This window comes from Triticum dicoccoides, chromosome 3B (assembly GCF_002162155.2).
Source record: "Triticum dicoccoides isolate Atlit2015 ecotype Zavitan chromosome 3B, WEW_v2.0, whole genome shotgun sequence".
Lineage (NCBI taxonomy): Eukaryota > Viridiplantae > Streptophyta > Magnoliopsida > Poales > Poaceae > Triticum > Triticum dicoccoides.
The window spans coordinates 248,363,910-248,385,773 of record NC_041385.1 but is presented as its reverse complement, the minus strand read 5'-3'; the positions used below and the strand labels follow the sequence as shown (position 1 = coordinate 248,385,773).

At 51.0% G+C, this 21,864-nt stretch overlaps 1 protein-coding gene across 1 annotated transcript in view; it reads right to left on the bottom strand.

The window, feature by feature from the left end:
- Nucleotides 1-4,390, bottom strand: part of LOC119275758 — an 8,833-nt gene extending 4,443 nt beyond the window's left edge. The window contains exon 1 of the mRNA XM_037556662.1: nt 3,715-4,390. Coding sequence (XP_037412559.1) covers nt 3,715-4,390 — 676 coding nt within the window. The remainder of the gene's footprint in view (nt 1-3,714) is intronic.
- Nucleotides 4,391-21,864: the final 17,474 nt, after the last annotated feature.

Below are 21,864 nucleotides of genomic sequence, written 5' to 3'. Positions count from 1 at the left end.
CTGGCTCTGGCGACTCGGGGACAAACCCTAGCGCCGCCACCGGCCCTCTCCCCCGCCCCTTCTCGTCTCGCCACCGCCAGAGGCTCCCGCTGGCAAAGCCCACGCAGGTCCCAGGGACGGCGACGGCGGGGCGTCTCTCCCTCCGGGTGGCTAGACGCGGCGACGTGTGGTGCAATGCCGGCGGCGCATCTGACAATGGTTGGCGGCGGTCTTGGTCAGCGCATGTCGCCGTGTGCTGCTGGAGGCGGGGCGATGGCGGGCGACTGTGCAGCAGCGTCGTGGCGGCCGGAAGACCCAGTGGTCTGGATCTGGATCCAGGGCGCCCAGCGAGCCGGTCTGGCGCGGCGACGAGCCTGCAGGTGGTGGGCGGCGCGGTGTGGGTGGACGTGCTGGTGTGCAGCCAGATCGGCTTTCCAGCTACTTGCTTGGCCTGCCAGCGGTTCCGTGGCCACGACCGGTGGGTCGGCGGTGGATGCTGCCGATGGGGACTGACTTCGGTGCAGGTGGGTTGTGGTCGGCGGCAAGGGCCTGTATGCAGGTGGTAGTTGACTCCAACTTGACTCCAGTTGTGCAGGTGCTCGAGGTGAGCTTTTGTGTCATCGGAGCCTCGTGCTAGTCTTGGTGGGGACGCTCGCCATGGACTGGTATGAGGGCAGGGAGGTCTCAGGCTGCTGGGCTCAGCTGCCAGCTTCGACGGAGATGACTGGGACGGGATGCTTCAGGCGAAAGTCTTGTGTCGACCTTGTTGGCCACGATGACGGCGACGTCATCGGACACCGCTTCCCTTCATGAAGGCGTCATCGGGAAGCTATTGTTGCCTGCTCAATCGTGTACCCCGGGCAAAAGCCTCAGATCCATCTATGGATCAGACAACGACAGTGTCTCGATGTCGTTTCTCCCCCTTGGGGGCGTTGTTTTTGGGAGCCATGGATCCGCGGTTGGTAGCTTGATGTCTGGGTAGTGTCTGTTGGGCTGTTGGTGTGTAGGGTGATGGCAGTGGAAGTGATCTGTGGCTGCGACCAATCCCTTGGTCATCTTGGTGCTGATGGTTGACCTATTTCTTGGGGCTCGCGGCGGTGATGAGGTCTCGGTGTCCGGTGCCCTTCGACGGCGTTTGAGGTTTTGTTGCCTTGCACAGTGCTCTGCTTCTCTGTATTTGTGATGGTGGCCGTGGTGTGGCCTAGAGGAGGTGCAGGGCCTGTCTCGGTGGAACATTGCCCTTCGGCACAGTCTGTAGCTCTCTCTGCCGCGACGTGGCTAGGCAATGGGATGCCCTTCGACGATGGATGTGACTTCCTAGCTCTTCAAGGTGCGGAGTGATCGCAGGGCAACTGGCGACTTCTTCTCTACGTCTTCTCGGTGACGGATCTCCCTTCGACTGATTCAACAAAGCTTGCTTCCGCTCTTCTCGGTTCAGCTAGTGGTCTTGGGTGCTAAGCTCTTGTTGTTAGTTGCTTGTCATAGCTCTTTTCTGGTTCTCCTTCTGTTGTTCATTATGCCTCTGTGTGTGTGTCTTCGATGCTTCTGTTGTACCCGATGTCTTGTATCTTACTCTTGTCTATAATGAAAATGGTTCAGGCCGGCGTAAGCCCGCCATAGCACCGTCAAAAAAAAAAATTGGCAGACCTAGTTATTTGGGGGCCCTGGGCAGATGCATAGGTTGCACACCCTCTAATACAGATCTGTATTAGACTCAGCTATAGTCACCCAAAACAACTGAAATAACAACCCCAGAATAAGTTCAGCCTAGCATTTTCTTGCTGGGAAATTAAGAACCGAAAATGTCAACAGCAAGCAAGGTTGACAAGACCTGAAAAGAAAGAAAACAACAGACATGGGGTTCAAGTAATCCCAAAAGCTCTTATACACTCCACCAAGCCAATTAGAAGGCATTTTATCTTTTAGCGGCCAGATTAGAGTTTATTAGCTCAAACTCATCAAGATAAATCTGAATCCATGGCTGAAGGCAAGCTTGTGGAGTGATTGATAAAGAAACTGATAAGTTGCAAAGCACCAATTTTCCAGCTAACGCACTAGCTGACAGCAGAAGATACAGTTTACCCTATCTACATGAGTTGCTATTTAAACGAGTTAAGTTGAAAGAACCTTGAACTCATATGGCTCATCGGAATCGAACCCTGACCTTCTAATCGCTGAAATCGGCACCCTATACTTACCGATCTATCAATCCTGACCTTGTAGTAGTTGTAGTTTGCATTAGTTTGGTGCACCAGGAAAAAAGACAACTCCCACTGAGATTACCCTCCCTCCCTCCCACTCCCACTGCGGGAACGGTTATGGCCAGTGGCATGCGGCGCAGGCCGGTATCTTTAGCTCCCTGATGGAGCACGCAACAGTGCAATGGCAGGCAGAACACATCTTCATGATCCCTACCACATGAACCAGCCAACCAGGAGAGCACATCGTTGTGTGTCGCGACCGTGTCGCACTCATACTTGTCGTTGCCGGCCGTGAGCTGGAGCTTGCGCGTCTCGATGACAGCGGCATGGTACTGGTCGACGTGTGCCATGCTTCGGGTCAGCGCGGTCTCCATGCCGAGGGCCAGCCACATGCACCACTACAGGCTCAGACATGTGCAGCATCAACCCCGCCCACTTTGGCAAGGAACGTGAAAAATGAACGAACGATGCCACGTTAACATCACAAAACTACATAAGAGATTGGTTTGATTCCAGCCACAAATCCGTATAAAGAGAAAATTCGAACGTGAGGCAGCAAGCCTGCAGCACGAGAATCGAACGGGAAATGTCCTCGCCGGGGTCGAGGCACTTGCCGCCGAAGCCGCAGGCCATCAGGACTCAGGAACGCCGCCGTCGTCAACCCGGCGACATTGACCCTCCTCAGAGGCGTGGTGTCATTTTCGCCGCCTCCGGTGCCCAGCCCACCACGCCGGACACAAAGGACGGTTCTGCGTGTGCCTTCTCGTTATCACTTCCCGGGCGCACCTTATTCGGAACCTAAGGCATCCACGGCAAGCAGGTCGTCCGGCGCATCAGAATGATCCTCTGCCTCTTCCAGAGCATCACGCCAGATCAGATTCACTCCAACCTTGCTCGTCCGCTCTGCCCCGGGCTATCAATCCTGTCAATCTCTGATTTGGTACGGGCTACAGCCGATGTTGCTCAATCTCGAGCACAAAATAGGGATGTGCGCCGTGGTCGGACTGCTCAGTGTGCCAAAATATTTAGGGTGAGGATTGAATTGGGATCTGTAATTATAGGGTGTCCATTTCAAGGATTAGAAAGTCAGGGTTCGATTCCGACGAGCAGTATGAGTTTAAGTTTTTTTTTCAGACTTTATTACTCTACAATAACCAGTTTAGTTTCACAAATTTAGCATCACAAAATCCAAAATGGTAATTAACTTCAGAATACCCTGAACCCAATTTGATCTCAGGGGCTCCAGATCGCCATCTATCATGATAACACATCCACACAACAAAAAATATCATGACAATGCAAAATACTTTCCATCTCCCACCAAACAGTCTTCTAATCTAACCAATCCTAAGGTCCGAACTATAGAGCAAAGATCAAAGAAAGAGTGGTACACATACACACAAGGTCACAACATGGTCTATGCAATTGCAACCTAGCATACACATTTGCGCAACACAAGATGCATTCAAAGATTTATGGTTCCTAACTAAGCCAGAAAATCAGCAAGCGTTCACATTGCTTACTAAGCTCTCACCTGCGACGAACCGGGGGCGCTGCAGTGACGCGCCGAAGACATAGGGACTGTAGTTCTCCCTGTCGTAGTAGTACCTCATGACCACCCGCTTTAGGAACCTGTAGTAGAGCGGTGAGACCTCGAGGTCATCCTCAACGACGAAGGCGAACTCGTCGTCCGAGCCAGGCCACCACGCCTCGATCCACTGCGCCTGGAGCCCCGCATTAGCCACCCGGTAGTGGATGCGCTTCTCCCCGTGCGGCCAGGGGAAGGCGTCGACGGCGGTGAGGATCTCGTGGGACGCTGCAAGGAGTGGGGCGGACGAGTTGGGCGGGAGGTGGTCGAGGAGGACGTGCAGTGCGACGCGGTCGCCATCGTAGTCGGCAGACGCGAGGGAACGGAGGCAGCGAAGCAGAGGGGCGGGGCGATCGTAGGCCAGGAGTTTGATGAGGAGGGAGAACCGGTGGGGATCCGGAGCCGGACGCGCGGGTATGAGCGGAGGTGCGGCGTAGGAGGAGCGGCGGCGGAGGAGGAGGAGGATACATAGTGAGACGGGGAAGAGGACGAGGAGGCGGAGCGGGAAGGAGCGGTGGCGAGGCGACGCCATTGGTCTGGTGGCGGCGGCGGTTGTGGACTGAGGAGCACTGGAGATCGACGGAGTCTTCCTCTCTCCTTTTTTTATTCTCGATAATATCATCCGGCGAATGTCAGCTGGAGGAGGATGGCAAGCGAACGCTCTTTACTTACAGTTTTTAGAAGAAAAATGCTCTTCTCTCAACGATGGCATTTTTTAGAAGAAAAATATACTCTGAAGAAATGGTCGTGCGCTGGAAAAACTTCCATGCGCTTCTCAAAAAGCTGCGAACCCATACAAAACTTCTCATCTAAAGCGTTTGTAAAAAGCGTTTGTAATGCCATCACTCCCGGCGAACGTTCGCCGTCTAAGAAGGTCTTTATTTTCTATTACTATTTGCACCTGTCTTTTTTTCCCTTTTACTAGGTAATAGTTGCCCTGCGTTGTAACATGGCCATAAAAATAAGTTCATGTTCTTACAAAAGACTAAAAATTACAATACATAATCATCGTCCAAATGGTTCAAAGACAAAGCACACATTTCCACCCAAAAATAGATATTGTACAAAGGGAAATGTTTGTAGTCAGCCGGTTGATCTTTCTAGGCGCGTCCACCGTCTTCATAGTCGTCGGATCTCGTCTGATCAGCTGCCTCAAAAACAACAGTTAACCCATATTTCAGGTTTGCAACTTGGCCTCGGTTGCAATTCCTTTGGCCGCAACAAGGGGATTGTTGCAGACTAGACACAAGGCCCGCCCGCCCCAGACTCGTTCCCCATGATCAACGGCGACGCCCCGCTACTGGATTGGCCCACCTACGTCGTCCTCATGCCACCCAAGAGCGCATCTGCACTCCTCGTCGCCGGACGCGATCGATGGCTGGCGCACTATCGCCGGATCTAGCCAAGCACTGCCATCTGGGAACGCTCCATCGCCGGATATGGCTAGGTACTACCACCGATGACATGCCATCGCTGGATCGGCTCACCCAGGGGCGCCCATGCTACCATGGCAGCCTCCACGGCCGGCTCCGGTCGCCATTGCCCTGCACCCATGTTGCAACAAAAATTGCAACAAGACCCATGTTGGAAAAATTTATAACAAGACCTGTGTTGCAAAAATAAAAATCTGCAACTTGACCTATATTGTAAAAATTTCTACAACATGACACTTGTTGTAGAAATTTCCTGGAGCACAAGTTGTGTTGCAATGGTAGAAGATAGCACTCACCCACTCATCTGCTAGATCCGGTGGCTCGCGAGGCGGCGGATCTTTTAAAAAGATCCGTTGGTCGACGCGTAGCATCGCCCTTGTACAAATTACAATAAAACAAAAAATGGTGCATACGAATAATTGACCCTACAAATAGTGAAGCCCTAAACTCTGCCAACACACCTAACAAATCCCTCTCAATTTCTCCTTCATGAATATTTTTTTGTGTGAATCTTTCAAAATAAGAGGTAACTTTATGCATGAGTAATTTGCATGCAATGTGATATCCATCGGGTTCCAAGATGTCACATAAACATGTCACTCTTGTAGATATTATCCCCTTGGTAATAAAAGGCAACGCTTCTATCGATTGCTGAAAAAAGTACCAACGGTAGCATATACAACAAGTATGCATCGCTCTCGCCCGGTCTCTTCTTGTCCGCTGATATTCTTCTCCCCTCCTATAGAATTAGCACACATGCAAATGCACACACCACAAAGCAGCAACAATCTCAATCTCACTAATATTCTTCTCCCCTCCTATAGAATTAACACACATGCATATGCGCACACCACAAAGCAGCAACAATCTCAATCACAGCATAGACACGCCACAGTTAGCAGCAAAACATATCTTCTTGTGATTCTCTCTTAATCCCCGCACATGCACATCTCTCTCTCTCTCTCTCCCAACCCATTTCTCTGCCTCGCCAACACACTACCCACCCAGTGCTTGCGCTCCCTGGCGTCGGCCACCTCCCAGCCTGCTCTTGCACGCATCGCTCTTACTAATGTTGCTCAACCTCCTTGTTCCCACAACACACCCAGCATTGTCCGTGTTCGCGCCTGTGCCGGCAATCCCACCTTGCCGCCCCACCACGGGCAACACCGCCTATGAGAGTTGCCTCATGCCGGCCTATAGGTGAACATGTTGCTAAAACAAAAAAATATCACGCACAATCCAACCAAGATCACTATCGAGATGCAGGTAACGCGATCATACTCTTGATGATCCGTTAGCGTGGCAGAGATGTTGACAGTGTCAATAAAGTCCTACTCCTATAGCTAGGTTATACCTCCTAGTCGCGAGAGTTTTCTCCTTGCAATCCGCGATGATGCCCTGGACGGCTGACATAGGCACATACGGTCTAGCGGCGACTCCTTGGACTAATCTTGCTTAGAAAATTCATTGTGATAAAAAACAGGAAGGAAGATAGCACTAGAAAAGTTGTACATGTAGTATGTATCTATGTGAGTAGACACAGAACCAAAACATCTACACACATGTGAAGGATTTAGAGCATTCATCCTGGCATTCACCTCATAGGTAGTATCATAAGGGCAACTCCAACGCGGACCCTCAAAACCTCCGCAAGCGTCTGGTCCAAGCTATCCAGATGTTGCACACCATCCAACAAGGGCATGTACTTGTGCACAACTTATCTATTACAACAGGCATTTCAAAGACTACGAAAAGGTTGAAAATTGGCAATGGTATCATCATAATAGTTGTGGAGAAAGCCTTCACTTTTTTTTGCTTGTGTCATTTCCTTATTGCGCTGTAACCATGGATAATCTTCATCATTTATCAGGATGCTTGGGTCAGCTTTGACTTTGAAGGGAGGAATTTCATGAAACTTTTCATAATCTTTGGACATGTCTGTCTTGCCCTCCACTCCCACGATGTCCCTTTTTTCCTAAAAGAACTATGTGGCGCTTCGGCCCATCGTATGATGTATTCGCTTCCTTATCTTTTCTTTTTCCCGTTTTGGTAGACATGTCCTTCACATAGATAACATGTGCCACATCATTGGCTAGGACGAACGGTTCGTCAGTGTACCCAAGATTGTTCAGATCCACTATTGCCATTCCGTACTGTGGGTCTACCTGTACCCCGCCTCCTGACAGATTGACCCATTTGCATTGAAACAAAGGGACCTTAAAATCTACTCCGTAGTCAAGTTCCCATATGTCCACTATGTAACCATAATATGTGCCCTTTCACCTCTCGGTTACTGCATCAAAGCGGACACCGCTGTTTTGGTTGGTGCTCTTTTGATCTTGGGCGATCGTGTAAAATGTATTCCCATTTATCTCGTATCCTTTGTAAGTCATTACAGTCGAAGATGGTCCCCTGGACAACGAGTACAGCTCATCACAAACAGTGTTGTCACCTTTAAGACGTGTTTCCAACCAACTGCTGAAAGTCCTGATGTGTTCACATGTAACCCAGTCGTTGCACTGCTCCAGGTATTTGGAGCGCAGACTGTTCTTGTGTTCATCGACATACGGGGTCACCAAGGTAGAGTTTTGTAGAACTGTGTAGTGTGCTTGAGACCAAGAATATCCGTCCCTACATATTATTGAGTCCCCTCCAAGCGTGTCTTTTCCAGTCAGTCTCCCCTCATACCGCGATTCAGGGAGACCTATCTTCTTAAGGCCAGGAATGAAGTCAACACAAAACCCAATGACATCCTCTGTTTGATGGCCCATGGAGATGCTTCCTTCTGTCCTAGCGCGGTTACGGACATATTTCTTTAGGACTCCCATGAACCTCTCAAAGGGGTACATATTGTGTATAAATACGGGGCCCAGAATGACAATCTCGTCAACTATATGAACTAGGACGTGCGTCATGATATTGAAGAAGGATGGTGGGAACACCAGCTCGAAACTGACAAGACATTGCACCACATCACTCCTTGGCCTTGGTATGATTTCTGGATCGATCACCTTCTGAGAGATTGCATTGAGGAATGCACATAGCTTCACAATGGCTAATCGGACGTTTTCCGGTAGAAGCCCCCTCAATGCAACCGGAAGTAGTTGCGTCATAATCACGTGGCAGTCATGAGACTTTAGGTTCTGGAACTTTTTCTCTGGCATATTTATTATTCCCTTTATATTCAACGAGAAGCCAGTCGGGACCTTCATACTAAGCAGGTTCAAAGAAGATTTCCTTCTCTTCTTTGGTAAGGGCGTAGCTGGGAGGACCTTCATACTGCTTTGGAGGCATGCCCTCTTTTTTGTGCAAACGTTGCAGGTCCTCCCGTGCCTCAGTTGTATCTTTTGTCTTCCCATACACGCCCAAGAAGCCTTAGGTTCACGCAAAGGTTCTTCATCACGTGCATCACATCGATCGAAGAGCGGACCTCTAGGTCTTTCCAGTAGGGTAGGTCCAAAATATATATTTCTTCTTCCACATGGGTGCGTGTCCCTCAGCGTCACTCGGAACAACTAGTCCACCGGGACCCTTTCCAAAGATTACGTGTAAATCATTGACCATAGCAAGTACGTGATCACCGGTACGCATCAATGTCGTTGCCGGGTTGCTTAGGGCCTTGGATGAGAACTGGCATCATAATGAACTTACGCTTCATGCACATCCAAGGAGGAAGGTTATACATACATAGAGTCACGGGCCAGGTGCTATGATTGTTGCTCTGCTCCCCGAGAGGATTAATGCCATCCGCGCTTAAACCAAACCATACGTTCCTTGGGTCACGTGCAAACTCAGCCTAGTACTCTCTCTCGATTTTTCTCCACTGCGACCCGTCAGCGGGTGCTGTCAACTTCCCGTCTTTCTTACGGTCCTCACTGTGCCATCGCATCAACTTGGCATGCTCTTTGTTTCTGAACAGTCGTTTCAACTGTGGTATTATAGGAGCATACCACATCACCTTCGCAGGAACCCTCTTCCCGCGGGGCTCGCCGTCAACATCACCAGGGTCATCTCGTCTGATCTTATACCACAATGCACCGCATACCGGGCATGCGTTCAAATCCTCGTACGCACCGCGGTAGAGGATGAAGTCATTAGGGCATGCATGTATCTTCTGCACCTCCAATCCTAGAGGGCATACGACCTTCTTTGCTACGTACGTACTATCAGGCAATTCGTTATCCTTTGGAAACTTCTTCTTCAATATTTTCAGTAGCTTCTCAAATCCTTTGTCAGGCACAACATTCTCTGCCTTCCACTGCAGCAATTCCAGTACGGTACCCAGCTTTGCGTTGCCATCTTCGCAATTGGGGTACAACCCTTTTTTGTGATCCTCTAACATGAGATCGAACTTCGGCTTCTCTTTTTGACTTTCGCATTGCGTCCTTGCATCGACAATGACCCGGCGGAGATCATCATCATCGGGCACATCGTCTGGTTCCTCTTGATCTTCAGCAGCTTCCCCCGTTGCAGCATCGGGCACATCGTCTGGTTCCTCTTGATCTTCAGCAGCTCCCCCGTTGCAGTATCACCGTATTCAGGGGGCACATAGTTGTCATCGTCCTCTTCTTCTTCACCGTCTTCCATCATAACCCCTATTTCTCCGTGCCTCGTCCAAACATTATAGTGTGGCATGAAACCCTTGTAAAGCAGATGGGTGTGAAGGATTTTCCGGTCAGAGTAAGACTTTGTATTCCCACATTTAGGGCATGGACAACACATAAAACCATTCTGCTTGTTTGCCTCAGCCACTTCGAAAAAATTATGCACGCCCTTAATGTACTCGGAGGTGTGTCTGTCACCATACATCCATTGCCGGTTCATCTGCGTGCAATATATATAATTATGTGTGTCAAAAGTAAGAAAATCAGTCAAGTATCTATCTAAAGTAAGAAAATCAGACAAGTATCTATCTAAAGTAAGAAAATCAGAAAGAAGATAAGAACAAGAGGCTCACCACGATGGTGCCGGCGACGAGATCGACGCGGGCGATCAATGGCGGTGAAAACGGGGACGAGGCGTGACGGACCGCTAAATCTAGACAAATCTCGGGAAAAATGGAGCTCCGAGATCGAGCTTCGAGAGGAGAAAGCTTAACTAGTGTGGCTCGGGTATTTCATCGAACACCTCATGAAGCATAGGAGGTGAGCTAGAGCACCCAAATGCCCTTCCCTCGCCGTCCAGAAAAAACAGAGCACTGTGGAGTGCTATGCCGCGACGATGGGTATATATAGGCAAATTATTTGTCCCAGTTCGTGGCATGAACCGGGACTAAATTCACCGTTCTATATCGGTTCAAGGCACAAACCGGTACCAATGGTTGTGGGCCAGGAGCGCGGCCCATTGGTCCCGGTTCGTGCCTAGAACCGGGACAAATGAGTCCATACGAACCGGGACCAATGCCCACGAGGCCCCGGCCGGCCCCCTAGGCTCATGAACCGGGTCTAATGCCCCCATGGGTCCCGGTTCGTGAAGAACCGGGACTAATGGGCTGGCCAGGCCCGAACCAAAGCCCTGTTTTCTACTAGTGTGAAGAACCACCGGATGAGCGTGGCGTCGATCGCGGTCCACTCGAAGTCGCCCACCATGACGCGGGAGTCGACGGAGCCGTCAACGTGATCCACCAAATTGTTCTCGCGGAAAAGCAGTGAGAAGTACGTCTTCCACGCGAAGTACGTGGTGTCGGTGGCATCGAGGACGACGGGGACGCGGTCGTGAATGTTCATGTCACGGATGTCAGTAGGGTCCGGCCTGGCAAAGGGGTTGTAGGAGGAGGAGCCGGAGGAAGTTATAGCGGCGAGGCGGTGTGGCACGGCGCGAGCGGGAGGCGTGGCGTGGGGTGGCGGCTGTGGCGTGTAGCAATGCGGTTAGCAGCAGGCGCGTAGCAGCAGACGATTAGCGGCGGACGGGCTAGCGAACCACGGGGCTAGCTAGCTAGCGATCCAGCAACACCTAGCGATCGGGCTAGCTAGCTAATGATCGGGCTAGCTAGCTGCTGCACGCGAGCTAGTACGACAGCGATCGAGAGAAGCGGCTATGCGGGATCGGTGCGGCTAGCGACGCAGGTCAGGGAGGAGATCGCGGCGGCGGTGTGGGGCGGCGGCGGCTGGAGATTGTTGCGGCGGCGGCGACCCGAGGCGGCGGCGGCTAGGGTTAGGCGGAAGCGGTAGGGGATTGACTTGTGATAGATATCATGTGGAGAATGATTTGATGCATCGACAATTGATTGATCGTGCACTAGGCACATATATATAGGTACAAGAGGTGCGACCGGTATCGTGTCTCCTAAGATGCACGTACAACACTACAGGTAGTGCATACAAAATCCAGACCTACGTACATGTATACATGTTCAACAGTTACCGTCACTTTTCTACGATCCCAACAGCTACATGCAATTCGATCGTCACCCTTGCATAACCTTTCTCCGTGTCAAGTCGTCATCAATAGTTTGCATCTCATCACCAAAGTCAACTACCATAAGATCTCAAGAGATGTAACTCTCACGAAGATCTTCCGGCGGCTACCATAAGCCACAGCAAGGCCATTGCCGCATGCCGGATTGATCATCGCAATTACAAACACCGACAGTGAAGCACACCACCGCCAACCACTTCGCTGGAGAGAGCCTTGCCTAGCCCCGTCAGCACAAGGGCCAACATGGCCGAAACTAGAGCACGAAATGCAAATCGCCGTGGCCAGCGCGTGGGAGACGACACAACCGCCAGCAACACCACTCATCTTGGCGATGCCCCGCCAGCAACAGCAAGCGACCACTTCACCACGAACCAAGGGAGCCAGGCCCGAAAGAACAGAACGACCAGATGGGCACCTCCCGATCCAGGCACCTGAACCCACGCAAGGGTCACCGCCAAGCAACCTGCTGCAACCCCTCCACCAGCCGCAACAGAGGACGCGAGCAGTGGCGAATCTAGTAAGAAAATCAAGGGCAGGCTCAAAGTTAATGATGTGGGAAAAAAAGTCACTAACTCCCAGCTCTTTTGTGCAAACAAGGTTAAAATTTTCTAGCATACTACTAGAAACATGTAAACCACTAAAATTTCCTTTTGCATCGCTGAAGGGCAGGCTCTAAGCCTATTAAAGCCTGCCCAGTTGATTCGCCACTGGACGCAAGCTACGCTGCGCCTCCCGCCGGCGACCACCCGTCAGCCGTCGCCTTGGGTTCCCCTGCCCATGGAAGCGTCGCTCACCACTGGGAGAAGCCCTGCCACTGCCGGCTCCACGCAAGCTTTGCCCACGAGAGGTGCCGGCGACTGCGAGGGAGAGGCAGAGGGGCTGGGCTCCACGCGAGCTTTGCCCACGAGAGGTGCCGGCGACTGCGAGGGAGAGGCAGGGGCTGGAGACCTCGTTGTGGCTGGGTCACCGCCCATGTCGGCCGTGGGGAAGGAACAACGCGGGGGCTGGAGATCGGAAGTTTTCAGGAGTGTCGCCTCTATTCTCTTGATATTTATACCTTTTTTGTTCATATACATCCTAGGTTCATAATCATAAGACGTTTTGCAGTTTAAATTTACATAACTGGTCACGGAATCAGGCGAGGGGAGACGGTGAAGAAAGACATGAAAAGAATGATGACATAACTAAATGTAATATAGATTCATTACTCGCTCGCTTGATGCCCAGTAGTTGTACTCACTTTTACAATCAGGCGGTAAAGGCCATGGCACCTAAGAGCATCTCCAACAGCCGCGCTTCGCGTCGCGCGCAAAAAACCTATTTGCCGCGCGCGCTTCGGCTGGTTTAGCGCGGCCGCCTGCGCTGGCTCCAGCAGCCGCGCTATAATGCAGCGCGCGCGCGCCGCTCCAGCCGCACGCAAAAATACAGCGCGCGCAGCACGCACAAACCACATATACATTTCAAAAAAGAGGAGCAAAAATGATCAAACAAACAAAATAAATCAATAATAAATAGTTCAATTTTGTTATCATTACAACTCAAACAAATAGTTTATTGTTCAGTACAACAAATAATGCAATAAACACAACAAATAGTTCATGAACAATACAATGTAGAATGCAGAAATCATGCTCTTTGTCATCCATGTCATGCCCACCACTCTTCAATCAGATCATTCTAAAGTTCATTGTGCATTGCGGGACGCCAATGGCATGATAGGAGGCAGTAAAACGGGCTATCCTTTCAGCTCTCCGTCGCACTCGCACGGGATGTCCCAAAAGCTCATACCGTGAGTAGTCTAAATCTTGTCCACGCTCATTCTCGATGATCATGTTGTGCATGATCACACAAGCGTGCATGATGTACCAAAGCATTTTTTGATCCCAAAATCTAGTCGGTCCTCTCACAATAGCAAATTGGGCTTGTAAAATCCCAAATGCTCTCTCCATATCTTTTCTAGCCGCCGCCTGAGCATTGTGGAAATCAAGATTTTTCTTACCTTCCGGCTTTTTCAACGGCTTCACGAAGGTTTGCCACTTTGGATAGATGCCATCCACTAGATAATAGCCATAGTTGTACGTACGGCCATTTGCTATAAACTGCACCGGTGGCAACTCACCGTTTGCAATCTTATTCATCAGTGGTGACCGGTTGACAACATTGATGTCATTCAAAGATCCAGGCATTCCAAAGAATGCATGCCAAATCCAAGTCTCCTGATCGGCCACCGCTTCAAGGATTATAGTGGAACCCTTTTTTTGGCCGTGGAATTGCCCATGCCATGCCTTTGGACAATTCTTCCAACTCCAATGCATGCAATCTATTGAGCCAAGCATGCCAGGAAAGCCGCGCGCTTTGTTCATCGCCAATAGCCTTGCGGCGTCTTCAGCAGTGGGAGATCTCAAGTACTCCTCGCCAAACACTTGCACAATTCCCACTGCAAAGCGCTTGACACACATGATGGCTTGGTTCTCGCCCATAGCCAAGTGATCATCAACTAGATCAGTCGGGATACCGTATGCCAACATACGCAAAGCGGCTGTCACCTTCAGAAAGGTGCTATGCCCGAGCTCTCCGGCGGCATTCCTCCTTTGCTGGAAAAACCGGTCATGGCTCGCTAGTTTCTCTGCAATGCGCCTGAACAAGTCGGTGCTCATCCTAAACCGGCGACGAAAATACGACTCTGGGTATGTGGGATTCTCCACGAAATAGTTCTTCATCAATCTGTTATGGGCATCAATCCTATCTCTCCAAATTTTCTCCCGACCCATAACCGAACCACCGTGCTTCGGTTTTTTATTGATATGCATAGCTATGATCATTGCAAGATCCTCCTCCTCTTCCATATCAAATTCTTCTTCGGAAGAATCATACGACGAACTCATCTACAATGTTCAATACTATACTATAAAAACTACAATTCAAAACATGCACCAAATTCATGAAGTTTGAGCAATACATACCTTGTAAGCGTTTTGTCGAACACCTTGCGGGCGCGGCGCGGCAGCGAGCACTCGGGCGCTGTTCCTCGGACGACGGAGGCGCGCGAGGGCCGGCGAGACTAGGAGGGGATGGGGCGGAAGCGCGGCGGCGCGGAGATAGGCCGGGGAAGCGCCTGAACGGTCGCCGGGGGGCGCGGGCGGCGGCGGCGCGGCCGGATAGGGGTGGAAGTGGGAGAGGAAGTGGAAGAGCGAGCGCTCGAGTGTGCCGCGCGCGGTAGCGGGCGCCCGGAATACACCGCACGGGATAGTGCTTCCGACCGCGCACCCAACTCGTTATAGCGCGCGCGCCGTTTTTGCGCGTCCGCAGGAGCGACCCGCCGCGTTGCGCGCGCGCTAAAATGGCCTAATTTGCGGCGCAGCGCTAGTTTAGCGCGACTGTTGGAGATGCTCTAAAGAATGTTCAATAGGCATGAGTACATGACGGAGGAGGTACTGGGACCCCGTCTCCTGGCGATCCCTGGAGTAAGGCATCCCCGGCCAAGAAGAGAGACTGGGGGCAAGACTGCGATGTCCAGCCCGGTGTCGACCCTAGCGATCTGCTGGTCGACCCAGGCAGCGGCTGCCCCACCACTGAAGACCAGAAGGGCTAATTGGGGAGTAAATTGCAAAAGACCACCACAATTGAGGACGCTAAATCAAAAACCACCACCTTTCGTTTTTTTTTCAAAAAAACGCCAACATTGTGCTGACAGTTTTTAGAAAACACTGATTGACTAATTAGAGCAGTTTGAGTGGAAAACTGACACCTGGGGGCCGCATGTAAGTGATGATGTGGCAAGAAAGGTCAACAGTGTTTGCATGGGCCATTAAGTTGATATAGGCCCACTTGTCAGCGGTCTCTCTCCCTCCATGGCATTCCGTCGAGCAGCTTGTGAGCTCGCCGGAGAGTTCGCTGCCGGCAGCGTTTGGAGCTACGCTACAGGGATGAGGGCTTCCATGCTAGGCACGTCTACCCACGAGCCGACGACCAAATCGAGCACCGCGATGACCTCGGCCTTGCCGGAGCGGGCAGCGGAAACATCGGCCTCACCGGAGCGGGCAGGTGCCTGGATGTGTTGGATGCCAGCCTTGACGGATTGGGCGCGCGGGGGCAGGGCAGCTCGGCCTCGCCGGAGCGGGCGCACGGCACGCGCGGACACACCACAGGTCGGCCACGCCGGAGCGGGCAGAGGTGACGACGCGCGGAATGTCGGCCTTGACGTTGTGGGCGCATGGCAGCTCGACCTCGCCGGAGCGGGCGCGCGGACGCACGACAGTCGGCCATGCTGGAGCGGGCAGGGGCCTGGACGCACTGGATCTTGGTCTTGACGGAGTGGGCGCACGACAACTCGTCCTCGCCGGACCTGGCTGGTTCGTGGGCGCGCGGGATTTCGGCCTCGCCGGAGCGGGCTGGGCCGTGGGCGCGCGGCAGCTCGACCTCGCCGGAGCGGGCTGGGCCGTGGGCGCACGGCAGCTCGACCTCGCCGGAGCGGGCTACGAGCACCGGCCAGCGTAGCTCCGCCTGTGCCCCTCCCTTGTCAGTCTACAGCAGCAACCGGCGGCCGATTAGCTTGGAATTTTTGTTTTTGTTGATTTTGACCGGTCCTTGCGTTACCAGTTAGCGCCGTTTACGGGTGTGACGGGTGCCGTCTCCACCCCAGCCATGTGGCACCTGACAGTGGTGCCCACCTGTCAGATTTTTGCATCAAATCGCTGTAAGCACCGCATTAGTGTTTTCTGAAAACTGTCAACACAATGCTGGCGGTTTTTTGAAAAAATTTGAAAGGTGGTGGTTTTTTGATTTAGGGTCCTCAATTGTGGTGGTTTTTTGCAATTTACTCCTAATTGGGAGATCGCTTGTGATCTGAGATCTGGGATCTGTGATGGAGCTGCCACCTCTGTTCGTTATATGGCGTTGGCATGTGTTGCCGACTGTAATGTTTCTTTCCCCTCTAGTTTCCTTGTCTCCAGAGGACCTTTTTCTGGCTTTATTTTGTTGAACAGCTCCTCTCAGTGAGCTGCTGTAAGGGATCTTGATGGTTCCATTCGAGCTAATGGAACCGAGGAGCGCCCTCCCTGTTCTTCTAAAAATGAGTACATGACGGCGCAGGGGGACAGTGACCGACAAAATCAACTGACTACCGTACATAAATTTTTTCCACTGGGACGCTACATGCATACTGGTCACACTACTGGCAGACACATGGACGACCGAGCCGAAAGAATAATAGCAGAACAGGCAAGCTCTCTATAAGCCAGCATATCCTCATAGTTATAATCCCTGATGACAAACCCATAATCCCTTGAGAAAACGAATGGCTTGGAAAGCAACCGACCTCTTCGAAGGGGCATCGTGAGCCAGCCGAAATGCACACCCAAAAGAAAAGCCTCTTAGGCTTGGCTCCTTGCTGGCCAACCACAACCTCAATCTCCACCCCTCCGAGTACGGAACCATCGCCGGCTACCTCACGTAGGTAGAAGTGGGAGGCCAAACGACACTGAAAAGCAATCATCTCCAACAAATGGACATATGAAGAGTGGAACACAAACATCCTGCAGTAACCAAGCAACAACAGAAAACATCCCAACCAACACAGGATAGGAAAGGAACCCAAAGAAAACACCATTAGACTTAAGTACACGTACAGATGTAAGTAGGCAAGCTAAAAAGTAACGACATTGACATAATAAAAGTAAGTTGCAGGAAGAGTAAGCACCTGAAGAAACAGGAAACACAACGCCTCTACCTATCGATTACTTCCTCTGAATAGCTATTAATCAGCTGCTCCGCCAAACAAACACAGGAAAATCCCAGCAAATGTCAGTAGGTCACCCTGAAAGAACAAATATAGTCAGTAGACGATGGAAGAAGGCACTAACAAAGTAACAGTTTGAAGGCAGCACCAAACAGGAAGCAGTGCATGAATTATTTCTAAACATTAGTAACACTGCAAGTCTAGAAATAGTACAGCAGAATAGATTCAGAATCAGATAGTTGTTTCATGCACAACTAGACAGAGCTAAATGAATAGTAGTCCCCACAGAAGCCGCTGGCATAACCATCTATTCGTATGTAACAGAAATAGGCACATCCACTCTAAGAAGCAGCATCTTTTCGAGTAGGGGATCCTATCATAGCAAATCAACTCAATACTTAACTCTCTGTGCAAGAACTGAGACTATAGACACATACTGGCATGTTTTGTCTACGAGCCTTATATTTGTAGCTCACTCAGTGACCATTGTAATGTAACTCATGTACACATCATATTCCTCAAAGGGAGCAATATTTTGTTCCGACAAACAACTGTGCCTAAAATCTGAATGTCAATACCATGAGACCTACTCCCTCCGTTCCTAAATAGAAGTCTTTGTAGAGATTCCACTATGAACCACATACGGATGTATATAGATGCATTTTGAGTGTAGATTCACTCATTTTGCTCCGTATGTAGTCCATAGTGAAATCTCTACAAAGACTTACATTTAGGAACGGAGGAAGTAGAACCAAGCAGTTTTTAAATTACGAAAAACAGTCAGCAATGAGCATCACCTATTCTGCCAATAAAATTGTCAGATCTGGCCAACTCAAGGTGCTAGCATGCTACAATGATAATGCCTACAGATCGACATTCCACGCGACAAGTACAACGTGAGTGACATCTTCAACGTCAAGACCTATCTCCCTACCATGGTGATGAAGTTAACAATCCGAGGACGGATCTTTCCCACGGAGGGGGAGATAATGCGGAGCATCCTTCGGTCATCCCCATGGACACCACACCGACTCATCAAGCACCAAGTGGACCGTTGACAAGAGCCCGTGCAAGAGCTATCGAAACCGAGGTTAACTCTCTCCTTGTTGAACTTCCCTTCGACCCACTTGAGACATGGCTACTACCTCAAAAGGAGACACTTTGTGTGCTTAGGTACCAAGGAATCAGCCAGGGAAAAGGAATGGAGCAAGATGGACCCCAAGAACATGGAGAGGAATTGTGCCCAGCCCAGAAACACCGGTACAACCGGTCCACTACCGGTCCACCGGTACAACCGGTCCACTACCGCTCCAACTGGCAAACCTACTATTTTCGAGCGGTTCAAGGCCGGTAGCATCCCGGTTGTTCCTACAGCCCGAGCTCAACCGGTACAACCGGTCCTTCTACCGGTACTACCGGTCTCCACTTCAACACACGCCTCCAGGAAAGTGGTACAACCGCTCCAAGCGGTACAATCGCCTGGGTGACTGGTACAACCGGCCTGCCTGTGCGCAGAGAAAGGGGCCTCGACCCATGTATCCCCAACTTACCCCTTGGACTATAAGTACTCGTCTCCTAGCTCCGAATTAGGGTTACCAAAGTGTATGAGACTATCTAGAGGGAGCTTTGCTCATCTACCACTCCTATAGGAGATCAAGACCTCCTAGGAGAAGACCCCTAGTGGATATCAAGACCCCTTCTAGCGAAGGATCTATCTAGATCATCAAGACCTCATCCCCTCTTGGATTTGAGAAGAACTTACCTTGTGCTTGTTTTCCTTTGATTGATCCTGTATGCTTGTGGATCTCAGCTATGCTATTATGGTGGATGTGTAATTGGGTTTTGTCTGAGTGGTTTCTCTTGTTGTTCTTCCCTTTTCCCCTCCAAGTGTGAAAAGATCATCCACTAGGGTTCCACCCTACAACAACATCCCTCTTTACGGACTCTTCCCATGTCAAGTTCGATCTACCCCAGACTCTCTTGACATTATCGGCACAATTTAGCCGTCCACTATGCAGTGGCGCTTCTGGAGGCCTGCCCTGAATATGCCCAAACCATCTCTAACGATGTTGGACAAGCTTCTCTTCAATCGGCGCTGCCCGAACTCTATCCCGTATATCATCATATCATCATTCCGGACTCGGTCCTTCCTTGTGTGGCCACACATCCATCTCAACATGCGCATCTCCGCCACACCTAACTGTTGAACATCAGTGATCAAGCAACCTCCAAAATATGTCGATTCTTCCTTTCTGCAGTCCATTCTAAGTAGGAGTGTCCGCACATAAGGTTTGATGCAAAATCCCTTGCTCTTATAAGAAAGCCCCGAACACTTTGTTCACATACTCAGTGCCATTATCAGTTCTTATCACTTGTACTAGAACACTGAAGTGATTTTCACATAGGCATGGAAATTCTTGAAGCATTGAAAAGTTTCATCTTTGTGACGCATCAAATAGACCCATGTCATGCGTGAGTAGCAGTCAATAAATGTCACAAAATATTTTACACCACTAACGACACCACAGGACTTGTCCACATATCCGAGTGAACAATTATGAATGGGGATATACTTCTGAGTCCCTTGCTCACATAAGACGTCCTCATGTGTTTAGCAAACTCACACGCATCACATTCAGCTTGTTCTTATCTACCCCATTCATTACATCATACATAGCTAGTACATTTTTATCAAAGGATACATGAAGTGACGTTTCATCGCCGAGGACTCGCTTTCTTCCACAATTGCCGCAAACACTGAGCTGCCCATCTGACCACGCCCCTCATGGTCCATGTACCACGGTCCTCTAGGCCTTGTTCCAGTCCCAGTCCTCCTTCCAGTCGGTCTGTCCTCAATAAAGCACATTTCTCTGTCAACGGTTATCCTTAGTCCCAATCCTCCTTCCAGTCGGTCTGTCCTCAATAAAGCCCATTTCTCTGTCAACGGTTATCCTACAGGTCCACCTCGTCAATTAGAGCACTCATAGATAACAAAATGACCGGGAAAGCTGGCACATGTAAGACTAAAGTCTTGTCAGCAGTACATAATTGTGTTACTTTGAGAGGGAGTGAGCTGATCAAATGACTCAAATTCCCTGAAGTCACCTGCAAGGCTGCAACATGTTTAGAAGCGCCTGAGTCTAGAAAACACTCCAGATCAGATCAGGTCTGTGAGCAGCAATTGTGGCCTTTCCAGTGTTGCCCTCATTTGTACAGATAAATGAGCCACACTTGGAAGACTAGTAGTCTAGTATCCTTCTGGCTATCATGTTGTTCTATCTCACCCATATCCTCTACTTCCTGCATCACTTCGCCGAGGGAAAGCAGCAAAGCACACACCTGCTGCCACATACTTGCTGCACATGTTCACAGCAAACCAGCGCCATTCGCCGTTGCCTCCTCTGCCTCACGCAGCTCACACCCGCCTGGCACATGTGTCCTCTTCAGGCCATCGTCTCCTCCCAGCCACACTGACTCCCCCTCAACGCCACCATAGCCTGCAGTTGCCTTCATGCCGCCTTCACGCAGCAGCCCCACTTTGTTCCCCATAACAGCCGCCACCTCTTCTTCTCCTAGCACTGCCACCTCCAGTACTGCCTCCTTCCCTCTCCAATCAGCAGCAGCAACAACTCCAGCAAATAGCTTCAGCAAGAGCAGCTCCAGCAGCACCCTTAGCAGCAGTAGCCAACAGTAGCAGCGGAAGCCTCCTCTTCCTCTTCTTTGCTTCCTGCTCTTGCTTCAGCACGAGCTGCAGCAGAATCAACAAGGAGAAATCGGAAAATCGATTGGCCGTGTCTATTGTGCAGCCTCATGCGTGTGGCCTTCTCCTTTTCCCGCTGCTTCTTTTCCTCCAGCCACAAGCAGCACGCCACAGCTCCGCTCGTGCATCCCCGCACACACCTCCTTGCGCAGCGGCCTTGCGGTCGAAGCCCAGCTCCCCTCGCTCGCTGTCGGCGTTGTGGGAACCAGGGTACCCAGACTTGCCTGCCTGCGGCCCACGGCGTGGCTTCCTCAACGGCCTGGTACGGCCCATCTGCAAGACTACAAAGGCAAGACCCTCGCGAGGGCCCTGGCCTCGCGAGGCGGACGACACCATGACCTCCAGAGGGTGCGGCCTCCCCAGGCGGCCTCCCGAGAAGCGGAGATTCCTATGCAAGTGCCCAGCCTCACGAGGCTGCGATGACGTGAGCCGTGACGACCATGGCCAGGCGGGCGCCAGCGGGCGCAGAGGAAACAGTTTCCCTTTCGGTGCTAAGGGAGCAAGGACAGACATGGGTTCCCAAGGAATCCCCCAAAGGTTTCCATTCTGGTGCAACGAGACCAAGACCACGAGCTCGGCAGGACGGATGTCATCGCCGAGCCCACCACGGCGTCACGGCCGGAAGCTTTGCAGGCGAAGACCACCTTTTGTCAGGATAGGATGTACCTCTTGTCCCCTTTCAAATTGGCCGTTGTGGAATCCCTTTCCGCCTAAGTTTCTAGGGAAGAGGACCGAGGCCACTATAAATA